This window comes from Garra rufa, chromosome 5 (genome assembly GCF_049309525.1).
Source record: "Garra rufa chromosome 5, GarRuf1.0, whole genome shotgun sequence".
NCBI classification, from domain to species: Eukaryota; Metazoa; Chordata; class Actinopteri; order Cypriniformes; family Cyprinidae; genus Garra; species Garra rufa.
In genome coordinates this window covers 17,145,370-17,160,614 of record NC_133365.1, presented here as the reverse complement: position 1 = coordinate 17,160,614, position 15,245 = coordinate 17,145,370, and the positions used below count along the sequence as shown (strand labels likewise).

Here is a 15,245-nt window from a genome sequence, read left to right as displayed (position 1 = left end):
TATCATCTGAAAGGTGAATAAATAAGCGTTATGTATGGTTTGTTAGAATAGGACATATTTGGTGGAGATACAACATGAAAATCTGGAATCTGAGGGGTGCAAAAAAATCGAAATATTGAGAAAATCACCTTTAAAGTTGTCTAAATGAAGTACCTCTTTTAATAATTTTTTACCCATACAATGTATTTTTGGTTATTGCAACAAATACACCCATGCTACTTAAGACTGGTTTTGTGGTCCTGGGTCACATATTATAAAATAGTGTAAACCAATTTTGCATAAATGTACAATTAAACATTTACCACCAGCATATAGTTAAAATAAAATAAAAATTATTTTATGAAATTATATATATATATATATATATATATATGTGTGTGTGTGTGTGTGTGTGTGTGTGTGTGTGTGTGTGTGTGTGACCTGGAACACAAAACCAGTCATAAGTGGTAAATTTGTCGAAATTGAGATTCTTACATCAATCTGAAAGCTGCGTAAATAAGCTTTCCATTGATATGTTGTTTGTTAAAATAGACAATGTTTGGCCAAGATACAACTATTTGAAAATCTGGAATCTGAGGGTGCACAAAAAATCTAAATACTGAGAAAATCACCTTTAAAGTTGTCCAAATGAAGTTTTTAGCAATGCATATTCCTAATAAAAAATTAAGTATTGATATATTTACGGTAAGAAATTTACAAAATATCTTCATGGAACATGATCTTTACTAAATAACCTAATGATTTTTGGCATAAAAGAAAAATCGAAAATTTTGACCCATACACTGTACTTTTGGCTATTGCTACAAATATTGTTTTGTGGTCCAGGGTCACATATATTCCAAATTTCTTCTCTGTAACATTGTGGGATTGAGCATTACAATACATTTCACCAGCACATGATTGTTATGACACACATCTAACTGTTTACATATGAATATATAAATGTATTCATATATAATAGCAGTCTTTTTTTAACCGTTATCCCACATAATCAATTCCACACATAGCTATTTTATTTACAATAAAATGTTTTTTTATTTCTTTAGTAAGAAGCTGTTATTATCACAGAATAATAGTTGGCTAATATTGCAAACCAGCCTTCTTCAGACTGATCTTATATTATCCCTTGTTTGTTGTACCCCTGATGTCCACAGCCTAGTATGTTCTGGGAAAACAGGAACCCACTTTCAGCTGTCACATTTCTTGAAGGGACTTGTTACCTCTAGATGTGACATGCCAGCTCAACTCTTAACCTGTAGACAGCTGACCCCTGACTCTCGTATTCTTTTGCTGTTCTCCGCCTGCCACCCTTCCACCAGATACCTGACCTCGCTGTCACGGCCTGTTATTGTTAAAGATCCTTTTTACCATCTGGAATGGCTGTGCGCTAAACACTAGACTACACTCCCAAACCGTTGTTTTAAATCAACAGAATGGCAGAAGCTTAGCTAGCCGGGCTGTGGCGTTGAGCTACGGTATTGGTTTTTGTGTCAGAATGAATAGACAATGGAAAAGTAAACACGGGTTTAGATGCGAGACAAAGGGATGTGACTTTTGAACTACGCCTGTCGATCATCAGCAGGTGATGGAAAGCTGAGATTTCTAAAGCGGCGCTTGGTTTCCTCTCTAAACAAAGCAGCTGCGCTGTCTCCACCATTTTCAGAAGAGCCCCCTACTGGTAAGGAGTGCAAGCGCACCTATCTTAACCTGAAGGTAAGGGAACACCGACACAGCTAGCAAAGCCGTTCTGACAGCAGCTGTCAGTGGCTTGCTCACCTCCTGCAGAGAGGCAGTGCTCTCCACCCTAACACCACCCCTCACCTACTTTTGTTTGGAGACCTGGAAGCGTTCGGGTGGGCTTCAGTGTGGCCACTCAGGCTCAGTCAAGCGTCGGACAGCTCTGTGTGAATGGAAGGGAGCGAAGCCCATGGCTGGCCCTAGAAGACCCGGGCTGCTGAATTCACTGGCCTGGAAAACAGTTTACCAGATGTTTTGAAGGTGTTAATTATAGCATATACTGTCAGAGCTGGAGGAACATAGTGACGTCTCTTTCACCAGCTCAAGCGCAATTAGGCATTCGAGGTTCTTTCTCGGCAACCTTGTCAGTGGTGGGAGAGAGGGTCTTAATTGTCAGGGTTACTCTCACCGTGTCCTCTAGCAAGCTCACAGTTTCTCTATTTTCCTCTGGCATATTTTAAAAGGTTAATAATTTTTTCACAGCCTGTTTTTTTTTTTTTTTTTTTTGGTGAACATTGCTATAGCTCAGATTTGGATTTAAGGTTTTATGCAAAATCAGTGCTTCTTAAGCTAAAGGCCCCCAATGTATAACAAGATGTTTCCCCTGGTATTTTAGCTGTAATGTTGAAATTGTTGAAAATTAGTTTAATACATTAGTTCACTTCAAGAACAAAAATTGCCTGATAATTTACTCAACCCCATGTCATCCAAAGTCTTGAAGGTCCAAATTGCAGTTTTAATGCAGCAAAACGCTCTACACAATCCCAGACGAGGAGTAAGGGTCTTATGTAGCGAAATGATTGATAATTTTCCAAAAAAAAATTATACTTTTTTACCACAAATGCTTGTTTTTCATTAGCTTAACTTCAGGCATTACATATTCATGTTGACATAAGCGGAAGTACTGACCATGTGTTTACAAAGCGAATGTGCAAAGAAATTCGGATGGTCTTTCTAAAAGTTGTGAAGTGTAAAGTTGTGAACGTGCATCACAGAGCTAGTACAAGATGAGCATTTGTCATTAAAAAGTATCTAAATTTGTATTTTTATTTAATAAATGATTATTTTGCTACATAAGACCCTTATTCCTCGACTGGGATCGTGTTAGATCCCTGTGAAAATGCATTAAAAAAACTGAAATTTGGACCTTTAACCCATGGATCCCCACTGAAGTCCACTATATGGAGAAAAATCTAGGAATGTTTTCCTCAAAAACCTTAATTTCTTTTCTACTGAAGAAAGACATGAACATCTTGGATGACATGGGGGGTGAGTAAATTATCAGATTTTTTTTATTACTAGAAGTAAACTACTCCTTTAAATTCATTTAAAATTTATTTTGTGATTCTGTGAAATTAGAATTAATCATTAACAATAAGATCAATAGCATGCATTAAAAAATAGATAGGGCGATTTGCATTTCATGCAAACTTGTTAAACTAGTTTTTTTTTAAATCCCATGCAAATGACTTTTCAACGAGTGTGAACACTGCTATATTTGTTTGAGTGATCCATCATGTAAACGTCTGGCTCAACTAAAGTTGTGATTGGAGGGTGGGATCACTTGTGTTCTAAACAAGACAGGTCGGTAGACGTGTTTGGGAGACCAGTTTGTAAACAGTTATTCAGTGGTGAATAAATTACCCTTCACCTTTAATTTAATCTTTTTGTAAATACATAAAGACTGATGAGATCAAACCTATAGCTGTTTGTTCTTAGTCTGTTTGTTTATTTTTGAACTACTAACAGCGTCAGTGTTTTGCATGGCACAGAAAGCAAGTTAGCAAATAAACTTTTTCCCACCTTTTGTTTTGTCTGTTTTGAGTAGTGTTTTGTCTTTTTCTTCCGGTGTGTGTAATTTGAAAAACAAACAGCCTGGATGGAGCTTCATGAATAAAGGATATGCTGGTACAGGTGGGCTGCTGTGGGGGGAAACGAAGGCCTGTCAAGCCCACCTCCAGTGTCAATCACAAAACGACAACATAAAGAGAACCGGAGCGAGAGTCTGTCTGCCAGCCGTGCTCCTAGAGGCGCTTCATGGTAGAGCTTGTCTTACTCTCAGGCTGGTGTTTCAGCTGCAGGCTCAACAGGGACAACAAAAAAGCAAGAAGTGTGACGGCAGGGCCGGGAGAGGATGAGGAAGAGTGAGAAGAAGAGCCGAGAGGTGCTCTAGGCCTTTAATCCACCTCAGTGGTACCACCTCTTCCAGCGCCGTGCCCCCGTTAGCGAGACAACGCTTCACCCGCGCCTGGCAGACACGTCTCCGCTCCTCCGTGCCAGCCCCTGACAGGTGACAAAATCAAAAGGTCACGTCACTTTGAACTGGCAGCGTTTGTTGCCCTGCTGATTTCCCCCGTGCCGCCACGGCTCGCAGTCGAGGTTGGAGGCGAGGCGGGGAGCAACTTTGGCAGCTCCTGAACTTCGTCTTTGTGAACTTTTGTACCCGTGATTTTGCTAACAACACTGCAGCGCCGTGTGATTTTTGTCACGGCTGCCGCTGCCATTGTTGACGCAGGCTTGTCTCGGGAAGCCGGGGTTTTATTTACGGAACAGAAAGCCAGAGTGTTTTTCTGGGTCCTGTGGGTTCAGGGCTGCTGCTGATTACAGTAGAGCTCGAGCCGTGGGACCGACGACACCGCTGACTCCCGCGGCTTCTGGATGCGCACGACCCTGGCGCGTCCTCTCCCCGGCCTGCGTGCCCCGTACAACTCAGCCCCAAAGAGACGTACTGGCTGCTCCGTCCCTTTCCCACGCATCCCGGCAATTATTTCGCCCATTGTGCTCACATTTGAATCGTGACCGCTTTTATTGAAACCTAACACTACGCGCAAACAGAACCGGCAGAGTTTCTTCGAGCGCCAGCAGTCGTACTCTTTGACTTGAGCCCCTGCAGAGGTCAGACCACAGTCAGCCAGTGCTGGCAAAAGCTCAAGCCCTCCCTCTGACCAGCAGGGCTCTGACAGCCTGTGAAGAGGCTGTTTGGGCTCGATGTGCTCCGGCGAGAGCCCTTATCAGCCTTCCAGGCCTGGGCTCTCCCGGGCCTCTGGTCCACACGCGGCATACAAAGCAGGGCCAGCCCCTGAGCAGCTGGAGACGCTAGAGATGTCTCACATTTCAAAGAAGAGCTGGAGGAGGGGAGAGTGCGAGAGCTGAGAGGCAGGGAAAAAAATGAAAGTGCATATCTTCATGTTGGATGGCTTGTCTAGCTAGGGCGTCTATTCCCAGCGCACCTGTCACAGGGAAGGTTAGAATTAAAAGCGCAGATAGCAGGGTTCTTCCTCCACTGATGGCAGAAGGCAAGAGAAAGTGCATTAACTCGCCAGGATGGATGTCACGGAGCTGGTCTGGAGATGGTGCCGCTGCTAACCGAAAGGCCAAACAATGGACTTAAAGTCTGGCTCTGATGCTATTTTAGTCAGAATTTCTGTCTGCAAGTGAGACATATTGACTGCCAGACTTTGAGTTCAGGCTACCACGGGTCTGCTCGAAGTTCAACTTCCTCCAAGTTCCTTTACCAGCGTATGACCTCTGGCTAACCTAGCGCCGGAGCTACATCGCTCGCGCTTCTAGTCGATCCGCTGCTATTAGGCTAGGGCAAAACACCATCGCTAGTCTCCTCACAACACTGCGAGTATCTATCCTGAACCCGCCTTTTGTTTCTGCCGCAGGCTGCATTTACATAAGAGGCTTATAGCAGCCATACACTCTCTCTTTTAGACAAAACAAAGGAACAAAAGCTATTGTTTGCTAAGTAACAATTTTTGGATGTCACAAAAAAAACGATGAAATGCATGGAGCCAGGAAAATCATCAAAAAGAAGATGTATTCCTCCCCTGATAGCTTTTTGGTGTTTTCAGATGCCCGAGTTGTCGTATGTAAATAGCACACACATGACCTTGAAGCTTTGATGCGGGATTGACAGGAGGAACCACAAGAAGAGAAATAATGATCTATGTCTTTTCAGTCCTCCGGCAACAAAAACAGACATGTGATACACACTCCTCTGGGCTCCCGAAAGCCACTGAGGCCAAATATAATGTTTTCAGTTGACCGAGATAAACTCTTTATTTGTGTGCCAACATATCGCCTGATTATTTTGGTGTCTACAGTTCTGATTAACAAGCCAATGAGATCTGAATAATTAATGCTGCCAAATTACTAGCTCACACAGGAAGGCTTTTTTCTGTTTGTGAGAGTAAAACATATGTGGCATATTTCAGATTCTATAAAGAGCTTTTTCCATCAGCAACAAATGAAAGTGATGTGAACATTATTTAACATTTTGGTTTATTTTATTCTTTTAGCACTGCGAGTAGATCTTTTAATTGTGCAAAAAAAGATGCACGGCCATATTGGACATACTTAGATGTAAACAACAGCATTGATTTCACGGTTAATGTCCTACTGAATATGTTGTTCTGCTAATTTATGCTGGCTAAACCACAGAAGAAACATGTGGAAGCTGCTAAATCATATAGGGAAGGGAACAATATTTTAAGTTAATAGGTGGTAAACATACCTATAAGCAGTATTAATTAAGATATAAGCCTAAATATTTCACCTACCTAACTGGAAATGATAAGAACAAACACGAATGTTGTCAAGATTCTTGCCCTGGAAATCCTGGATCAGTTTGGCCAACCACAAACGCCTTTTGTTCCTCAGACAGTTCTTTGTAATCCTTTTCTTGATTTGTTATAACTTTTGGCAGTCTGTTGCATGCTTTTCCCAGTCCGACTGATTAGTACAGCCCAAAACATGACAATAAATGACCATTTTCAGCAGCAATATTTTGCCGAATTTGCGAGTTCTGTTTGTTTCTGTGAATTTTTTTTTACATTCAGTGCTGCCAATATGGTGACTGATATACGTATGTTTGTGTATGTTTTTTTTATATATATAGTGTATTTATAATCTAATAATATAACATTTGAATGCTCTGTTAGGTGTAAAAGTTTTGATTGTTTAGACAGCAATCAAAAAATAAAAACAACTTACTGAATGAACAATAGTAATTGTTTCCATAGCAAGAACCACAGATGATTCTCAGATGTTTGTAGATTTCTAAATGAAATCAATATTTCACTAAATCTTCGTTGATGCCTTGCCCTCTCTCTTGCTCTCAATATTCTTGCCATCACTGTTTTCATCATTTTTGCTGGTTCTTCTGGGAGAATCGAGTAGCTAGCAGCATTTCTTGAGGTCATTGGCATACGGCTCTTTGTGTGCTTGAGTTAAGTATGAAAACCTGAAGGGGTTTTGAAGGGACCATTGTTGGCCTGGATCTGGTCCACTGAAGCACATAGTTAACGTTCTATGTCATCAGCCTTCCTTTGCCAAAGGCTCTATTGAGGTTTTAACCTTATGGACAAGAGGACACAACTGATGACTTTAGAGACTGAGGTCACACTCTGAGCGTTTGCTTTCTATCCAAGGACTATGTGCTATCATTTGTTTTCACTTGAAGATGTGGAGATGTTCCTAAGTGTACATGTGAAATTGATTTTCTCTTTGTTTTTTTTTTCTTCTTCTTTTTTCTGCTCTCTTTTGTTCTGCTCTTCACAATGCACATCAGCAAGCTGTGGAGGATTTGCTGGAGGACGAGGAGGAAGACTTTGACAGAGATGACAAGGTAATTATCGGTGCCACTCACAAACATGTATTCCAACACAGATGTATATTTAATGCTCAAACGCTCTTCTCTAAAGAAGTGAAATGTAATGAAAATGTAGTAGTTATTATGTTTGACCTCACTCAGATATCAGTATGTCATTGTTTTCTTGCGTATTTAATGCTTTCGGCCACATTTAGTCATAAAGCCAAGTTCCACCGCTAGCGGAAGCCGCTGAAGTCTACAGAGTTGCAGTACATTTTTCCTTTCTACCCAGACTAAAGGGGAACCACATAGGCATAAATAAACTTGGCTTCAGGGTCTCTGTGTTGAGCTTCTGATATTTCTCAAGGCCTTTGAAGTGCAATTAATAGCATTCAAATGACCGCAGGCCAAATGCCCCAGCAGCATTCGTGAGGAAGCATTTTAATGTTTCTGAGCAGGCAGATTCATGTTATTGCCCGCCAAAATACCAGCACTTATGTGCTTTGTCTGGAAATGGGTCAATAAGAATGTCAACAAGACCATTTTTTGAGCAGTGTGATTATGGAAACATATCCTTTGACATTTCTCACATTTCTCCTTAGTGGACTTTCAAAGAGCATGAAGTATACGTACGGTGTGTGTATGCAGAAGGTCGTAGGTAGAAGAATGAACTGAATATATGTATTAATGTTGTCAAGGATCTGTTCTGTGTCAGATTAGCTTTAGCTGAGCTTTAACTGGTTAAAATTATTTAAATAGTTTAAATCAGAGTTTGCATCAGTATTGCAGAGGCTACTTTGAAATATTAGACTAGCTTGGGAAAACTACAGGTAGGTTAAATAGTTCAAGTATGATCAAGCTACTAAAAATTTAAATGTGAAAACCAATAAAACCAATGTTCAGTAAAGCTGAAAATTTACAGATAATGTACTCACCCCCTTGTCATCCAAGATGTTCATGGCTTTCTTTCTGCAGTCGTAATTTAGACATTGTTTTTTGAGGAGAACATTTCAGGATTTCTCTCCATATAATGGACTTCTATAGTGCCCCCAACTTCCAAAATGCAGTTTAATGCAGGTTCAAAGGGTTCTAAAAGATCCCAGCTGAGGAAGAAGGGTCTTATCTAGCGAAATGATCAGTTATTTTTTTTTAAATGTACAATTTCTATACTTTTTGACCTTAAACGCTCATCTTGTCCAGCTCTGTGTGAACTCTGTGTATTCCGGTTCATGACAGTTAGAGTATGTTGAAAAACTCCCATCTTTAAAATCGTCCAACATCACTGTTTTACCTTTTTTTTTTGTAAAGGGTGTGTGACCTTCTTTGCATGTTCTCTTTGTAAATACCTGGTCAGTAATTCTGCAGCGATGTGGGGCAATTGCGAAGTTGGAGGAGAAAATGAGGTTGGAGTTTTTCGGCATACCCTAACTGTCATGAACCAAAATACACAGAGCTAGACAAGACGAGCATTTCAGATTAAAAAATATATAAATTGTATTTTTTTTTCACAAAATAACACCCTTCTTCCTCAGCTGGGACCGTTTAGAGCACTTTGAAGCTGCATTTAAACTGCATTTTGGAAGTTCGAACTCAGGGGCACCGTTGAAGTCCATTATATGGAGAGAAATCTTGAAATGTTTTCCTCAAAAAACATAATTTTTTACGACTAAAGTAAGAAAGACATGAACTTGGATGACAAGGGGATGAGTACATTAACTAAATTTTTGTCCCACCAACTGTAAATGCATATTACTAATCAAGTTAATGTAAGTTTTCATATATTTAAGGTAGGAAATTTACAAAATATCTTAATGGTACATGATCTTCACTTAATATCAATGCCTAATAGCATACATAGTTTTTTAATGTGACATTTAGTACACAGTGTTGTATTTTTGTCTTATTTAACAATTTTCAAGCACTATTTTTACAATATTTGTATGAATTATTTATTGGACAGTCAGTGTTGCGAAATAAATGTGACCCTGGACCACAAAACCAGTCATAAGGTTAAATTTTACAAAACTGAGATATATACATCATATGAAAGCTCAATAGATAAGCTTTCTATTGATATATGGTTTGTTAGGATAGGACAATATTTGGCTGAGATACATCTATTTGAAAATCAGGAATCTGAGGATGCAAAAAAGTCAAAATACTGAGAAAATCACCTTTAAAGTTGTCCAAATTAAGTTCTTAACAATGCATATTACTAATCAAAAATTACATTTTGATATATTTATAGTAGGAATTTTACAAAAAATCTTCATGGAACATGATCTTTACTTAATTTTCTAATGATTTTTGGCATAAAAGAAAAATCCAAAATTTTGACCCATGCAATGTATTTTTGGCTATTGCTACAAATATACCCCAGCGACTTAAGACTGGTTTTGTGGTCCAGGGTCACAAATAAGTTACTAAGCACACAAATAAGTTAAAAGTCAAGATAACACTTTACAATAAGGTGTCATTCGTTAACATTAGTTAATGTATTAACTAACATGAATGAACAATTCATTCATTCTTAGTTCTTGTTAACTAATGTACCTTATATTTATATATTTGAAACGTGAATCATTTATTTAATCAATTAACCTTTTATATGCAATAATTTGTATTTGTGAACTTTTTCATTAAAATGAATCGATTACTAATGCTACAGATGACAGAGGCCGCACAAAAGCAATGTAATTAACAACGCTATTTAGAAAATGGCGGAAATACCATCATTCTTTCAGCCCCTTCCTCAGCACTATTTCACATTTTTTTCCCATCTACGTCTCTTTACTTTCTTCTTCATGTCAGTTTGTTGATGACCTCAGACTCTCATTACCTCCTCTGTTTGTTCAAGCAGTAAAATACTGAGGTCACATCAGGGAAGGCCCACTTTTACTGGATGAAGGAAGGGAAAAAAATGGATAAATGTGCCAAGGCCTCATTTTAATTGAACCTGAAGCATATGTTGCCAGTATGCACAATATGTCCCAGATGTTTAGGCCAGGCCTAGTCTTCAGCTCTTCCTTAGTCTCCACTAGGAAGCTATTAGCTGGATAACCTTTGCTCCAGGGGCTAAATGGGGTATTACATGGCAGGCACCTGTTTTGCATTGGACTGGAGACCTCTTGCAGGCGTAGCATGAGCCAAGACATGTGTTCTTACTTAACAAACTGTTTCGTGATAGTTAAAAGTGTCTTTCTTCAGACTCACTGCAGATATTAGTCAATTACTCTTAATGAAAGTCCAAAGTCAAGGCTAATTGATGGAGACGGCTCAGTTGTTTTGCCCAAGTAGGCAATAGGTTCCAAAACAAGAAAAAGGGAGGGAGAAAAAGAGAGAAAGATCAGGTGAAAGCAAGGTTAGTGCAAGTAACCGCGGGATTTTGCAGTTCACCTGGCCATGTGAAGAAGCTGCTTTGAAATAATTTAAAAAGTTTTTCCCTTTTAAAACAGTAGTTTGCTATTTACCAACAAAAGCTAATTGCGTTGTAATTGTTCATAGTGTTTACAGTAATTTTACTTGTAAAAAAGTCTACACAAAAAAATTTAATTCAACACTTTTTTCACTAGATTAACTTTAGCAATTAACACAGTTGTTGAGTATGTTTACTAAAACATTTAACAACAATACGAGTTTGGGAATGGAAGGTGTGGTTTTGCTGTTACATTCAGATTGACGTCAGTGGAAAAAGAGAAATAATTTCTGAGTAAGAGCAAGTTATTACATTAGATGAAAGATTATGAAGACATGCGGTTCTTTTTATGAAGCACACCAATGCATTTTCCACAAAAACAACATAAATGAGACAGTAAATAGGATCAATTTTGATTTCATATTAACCTCAAATGCTTTAGCTTTAGCCTAGCAAGCTACAATTTCAAAGTAGTTTCTCCAACACTTGAAATTTAAGGTTAAATAGAATTTGGATGGCCATGTATGCAAAAGCATGCTGGGTACATCAACTGTGTGAGCCATATGCTTGCCACACACTTCTCCTTTTTTCTTTGCCAGCCCTGTGCCAGTGTGTGTGCATGTGAATGTGTACATGTGTGTGTTTACAGTGCTGAATAGCTCTCTGGAGAGCTCGCCGACTCCACCAAATTCATCAGCAACCCCGGCAATAACAGCCAAAATATTTTAACACCTGCTCCGCCAAACACATGTAAACACACAGGCAGAATGGCAGGTAATTATCCAGGTGATAATGAATGCGCCTCACATTGTTAAACCTCTCTCAAATATGCTAGTGTGGAATTAAGGAGTAGCGTCGGGTACGCTACGATAACGTGCCTAACGCTCCGCTTGTGCCACAGCTGTCTCGCACTTGTGTGCACCCACTTTCCCAAAGAAAGTTTGCAAAGGTTTTGCGCTTTCATTACCATTCGTTATTTTTATGCAGCTAATCCTCACCTGTCATAAAGCAGATGCTGGAAGACCTAGTCTTTCTTGCTCTGATAACATTTTGATGAACTGCGGTCTTGGTCTTAATGGAATAGTTCACTTAACAATTATAATTCTGTCATCGTTTACTCACACTCATGCCATTACAAACCTGTAGGACTTGCTTTTTTCTGTGAAACACAAAAGGAGAAATTTTAAATGATGTTCTGGTCACTCTTTTGGCCACCTCTTTTTATGCATTTACACAAATGGTTTTGTGTCAGAAACAGACCACAAATGAAAGAAATACAGTAGTTCACACAAAAATGAAAATTACCCCATGAATTACTTGTCCTAGGTGTATATGACTTTCTTCTTTCAGATGAATGCAATCAGAGTTATATTAAACATGTCCTGGCTCTTCAATGCTTTATAATGGCAGTAAATAGCTGTTTTGGAGATTTTGAAGTGCATCCATCCATCATAAAAAGTTCTCCACCCAGCTCTGGAGATGGAAATCGATGTGTTTGTGTAATAAAAATATCCTTATTTAATACTTTATAAACCACAATCTCTTTCTTCCGGTGATGGATGGTTGCACTTTATTGGACTTCTAAATCTCAACACCCAATCACTGCCATTATAAAGCTAGGACATGTCCGATTGTATTCGTCTAGAAGAAGAAAGTCATATACACCTAGGATGGTTTGAGGGCGAGTAAATAATGGGGTAATTTTAATTTTTGGTCTGTTTCTAACACAAAACCATTTGTGTAGTTGTTATTAACTGATAATCTGTTAACTATTGTGACCAGAACAGTGAGTTAGTGAGTTGAACTCAAGAACAAAAGACTTTGTTGCAAAGATTTTGTTAACTGGATCAACCAATTATTTGAATTAATGATTCGTCCACAAATCACACATAACTACTATGGTACTTTCAGGAATTTGTTTCTGTTTTTATGACCAGTGTTGATGGAAAGTTACTTCTATAAGTAATGTATTACAATATTGTGTTTCCCCCCTTAAAAAGTAACTAATTACGTTACTTAGTTGCTTTTTATGGAAAGTAATGCGTTACAATACTTTTTTGTTACTTTGCATTACTTTTTAAATCTGGGCAGGGCTTGCTTGTTTGTTTTTAATATAAAAAGTTAGATTTTTAGCAAATGTAAAAGCCCTTTGACACCAAAAAGAAATGAATAAGCCTAAGAAGTACATTCACGTCTGTACAGCAGAACTATAGGAAAAGGAAGTTCAACACTCTTCAGTAATGAGAAAAATGAAGCACAAATGTTAGTTAATCTAAAGTAAGTTTTCCTTATTAGCATGGTTGAATTAGATCAGGTCAGCAGCAAAGACATTGGTTAATAAAAAGGGATTAAATACATAAAGGAAACAAAAAGCAACTCAGATATTTTCTTGTACGTTTAAACATAATGCGTTACTTTACTAGTTGCTTAAAAAAAGTAATCTTATTACATAACCCGTGTTACTTGTAATGCGTTACCCCCAACATTGTGTATGACTTTAGAAGGCTTGGAATATAGTGCAAAAGTTGTATGGACCACTTTTATGGTGCCATTTGGTCTTTTTGAAGATTAAAGCTCAAGTTCACATTCATTTTAAAGGGTTGTTCTGCTAAAAATGGAAATTAGCCCATTATTTACTCACCCTTAAGCCATCCTAGGCGTATATGACTGCCTTATTTCAGACGAATCAAATCTGAGTTATATACATATATATATATATATATATATATAAAGGCCCTGGCTCTTTCAAGCTTTAACATGGCAATAGGTGGGCGTTTCTCTTCAACAGGTCAAAACAAGTCCAATAAAGTGCATCCATCCATAATAATAAAGTGCCTCACACGACTCCGGAGGGTGAATTTTGTGAGAAAAATATCTATTATCAAAACATAATAATCACTTTAATCTAGTTTGCGCTCACTGTTGTACAGTTCCAGGTGGATGACGTAGGATGTTTGTTTACAGAAGCAAAGAAGGCCAAGTTTCCTTACTTTAGCAAAGGAAAAGTCCTCTTGACTTATATTGAAATCCTCTGACATTCTTCTTTATAAATCCTCATTTTGTACTTCCAGTCCATGACTGTTGTTTTGTTTTGATCTCTCCACTTGCGCTTCCACCACTTCAGAGCTGTTACCGTGTACAACAGTGAGCGCAAGCTAGATTAAAGTAATTATTAAGCTTTAAATATAGACTTTTTTCTTGCAAAAACACATCAGTTTGCTACAGAAGGCCTTTATTTACCACTCAGAGCCATGTAAGGCACTTTTTATTTGGATGAATGTGCATTATTGGGCTTGTTTTGACCTGTTGAAGAGAAACACCCGGCTATTGCCATGATAAAGCTTGAAAGAGCCAGAACATTTTTTAATAACTCCGATTGGATTTGACTGAAAGAAGGAAGTCATATACACCTAGAATGGCTTGAGGGTGAGTAAATAATGGGCTAATTAAATTTTTGGGGTAAACTAATCCTTTAACTGTATGGAATATGAACATGGACATAGAAGAAAGTAATGACATGAGAGTGAGTAAATGTAAAAGTAACAAGCACCACAGTATCCCATTCATTGTCTGTTCGTTATTCCAACACGTTTTTTTCCCACATGCTAATTGATGGTACAGCTATTTTGGTGATGTCATTAGAAGCTGTGTCGTGCGGACATGTGTCCGGAGTAGAGTACAGAGGGAAAATCAGCGCTAGTGCTCCGTCTGAGAAACAGCCAGGATGATAGCGCCAGTGTCTCCAGGGAGCGAAAGAGAGAGGGTGAAAGAGTACTGAGATTAGGAGTGTACGCATGGCTGGGCACTGGAGTAATGGTCCTACACATACACACACACAGCCCGAGGAGGAGCCGCCCCAGATAAGATACACACTGCAATCATGTCATGCTCACAGGCTTACCACAACTCACGCACGCCTCCTTACATGCCCAACAGCTGTTAGGAAGTGTGCGTGATTGTGCTGCCTGCTCGACTGGATATTAAAGATGGCATGTAACCGTATGCTCTACGTCTTATAAATAAACAAGCATTCAATATGAATGTGAAGCAAAACAGTGACAGAGAATAAGGGAAAAAAGATATTGTTTGTTGTCAAAGGCTTGTCGGATTTCATGAAGGTCTCTGTTTTGTGAATTAATAAAGCTAAATGTAGCTTTTAGGCTAGAAATACACCACGGAAGTATGCAAATAAAGACACTTGGCCAACACTGGCAAACAGACAGACGAACTGTGGTCGTAAGAAACTTCAAAATTCAAGGGGGCGATGAAGTTAACTTGAAATATCTGTGCCGAAGACTAAGTGTTATGTGATTATAATTCAGGTAGCTAACTATAAACACGTCAGCAGTTAAAGAGTATGCATTGCCATTCAAAAGTTTGGGGTCAGGTAGTTATTTTTTCTTTTATTCATTTTTTTAATCACAAATGCAGTGAAAATTGTAATATTGTGAAAAATTCCTGTGATGGCAAAGTCACATGATCCTTCAGAAATAATTC

The 15,245-nt window shown here is 38.7% G+C and overlaps 1 protein-coding gene across 1 annotated transcript in view; it reads left to right on the top strand.

Annotated features, from left to right (window-relative positions):
- mctp1a (multiple C2 domains, transmembrane 1a) overlaps positions 1-15,245 on the top strand; it is a 107,861-nt gene that overhangs the window by 76,499 nt on the left and 16,117 nt on the right. Inside the window, exon 17 of the mRNA XM_073839994.1 lies at positions 7,313-7,369. Within this exon, the coding sequence (XP_073696095.1) occupies positions 7,313-7,369 (57 nt within the window). The remainder of the gene's footprint in view (positions 1-7,312; positions 7,370-15,245) is intronic.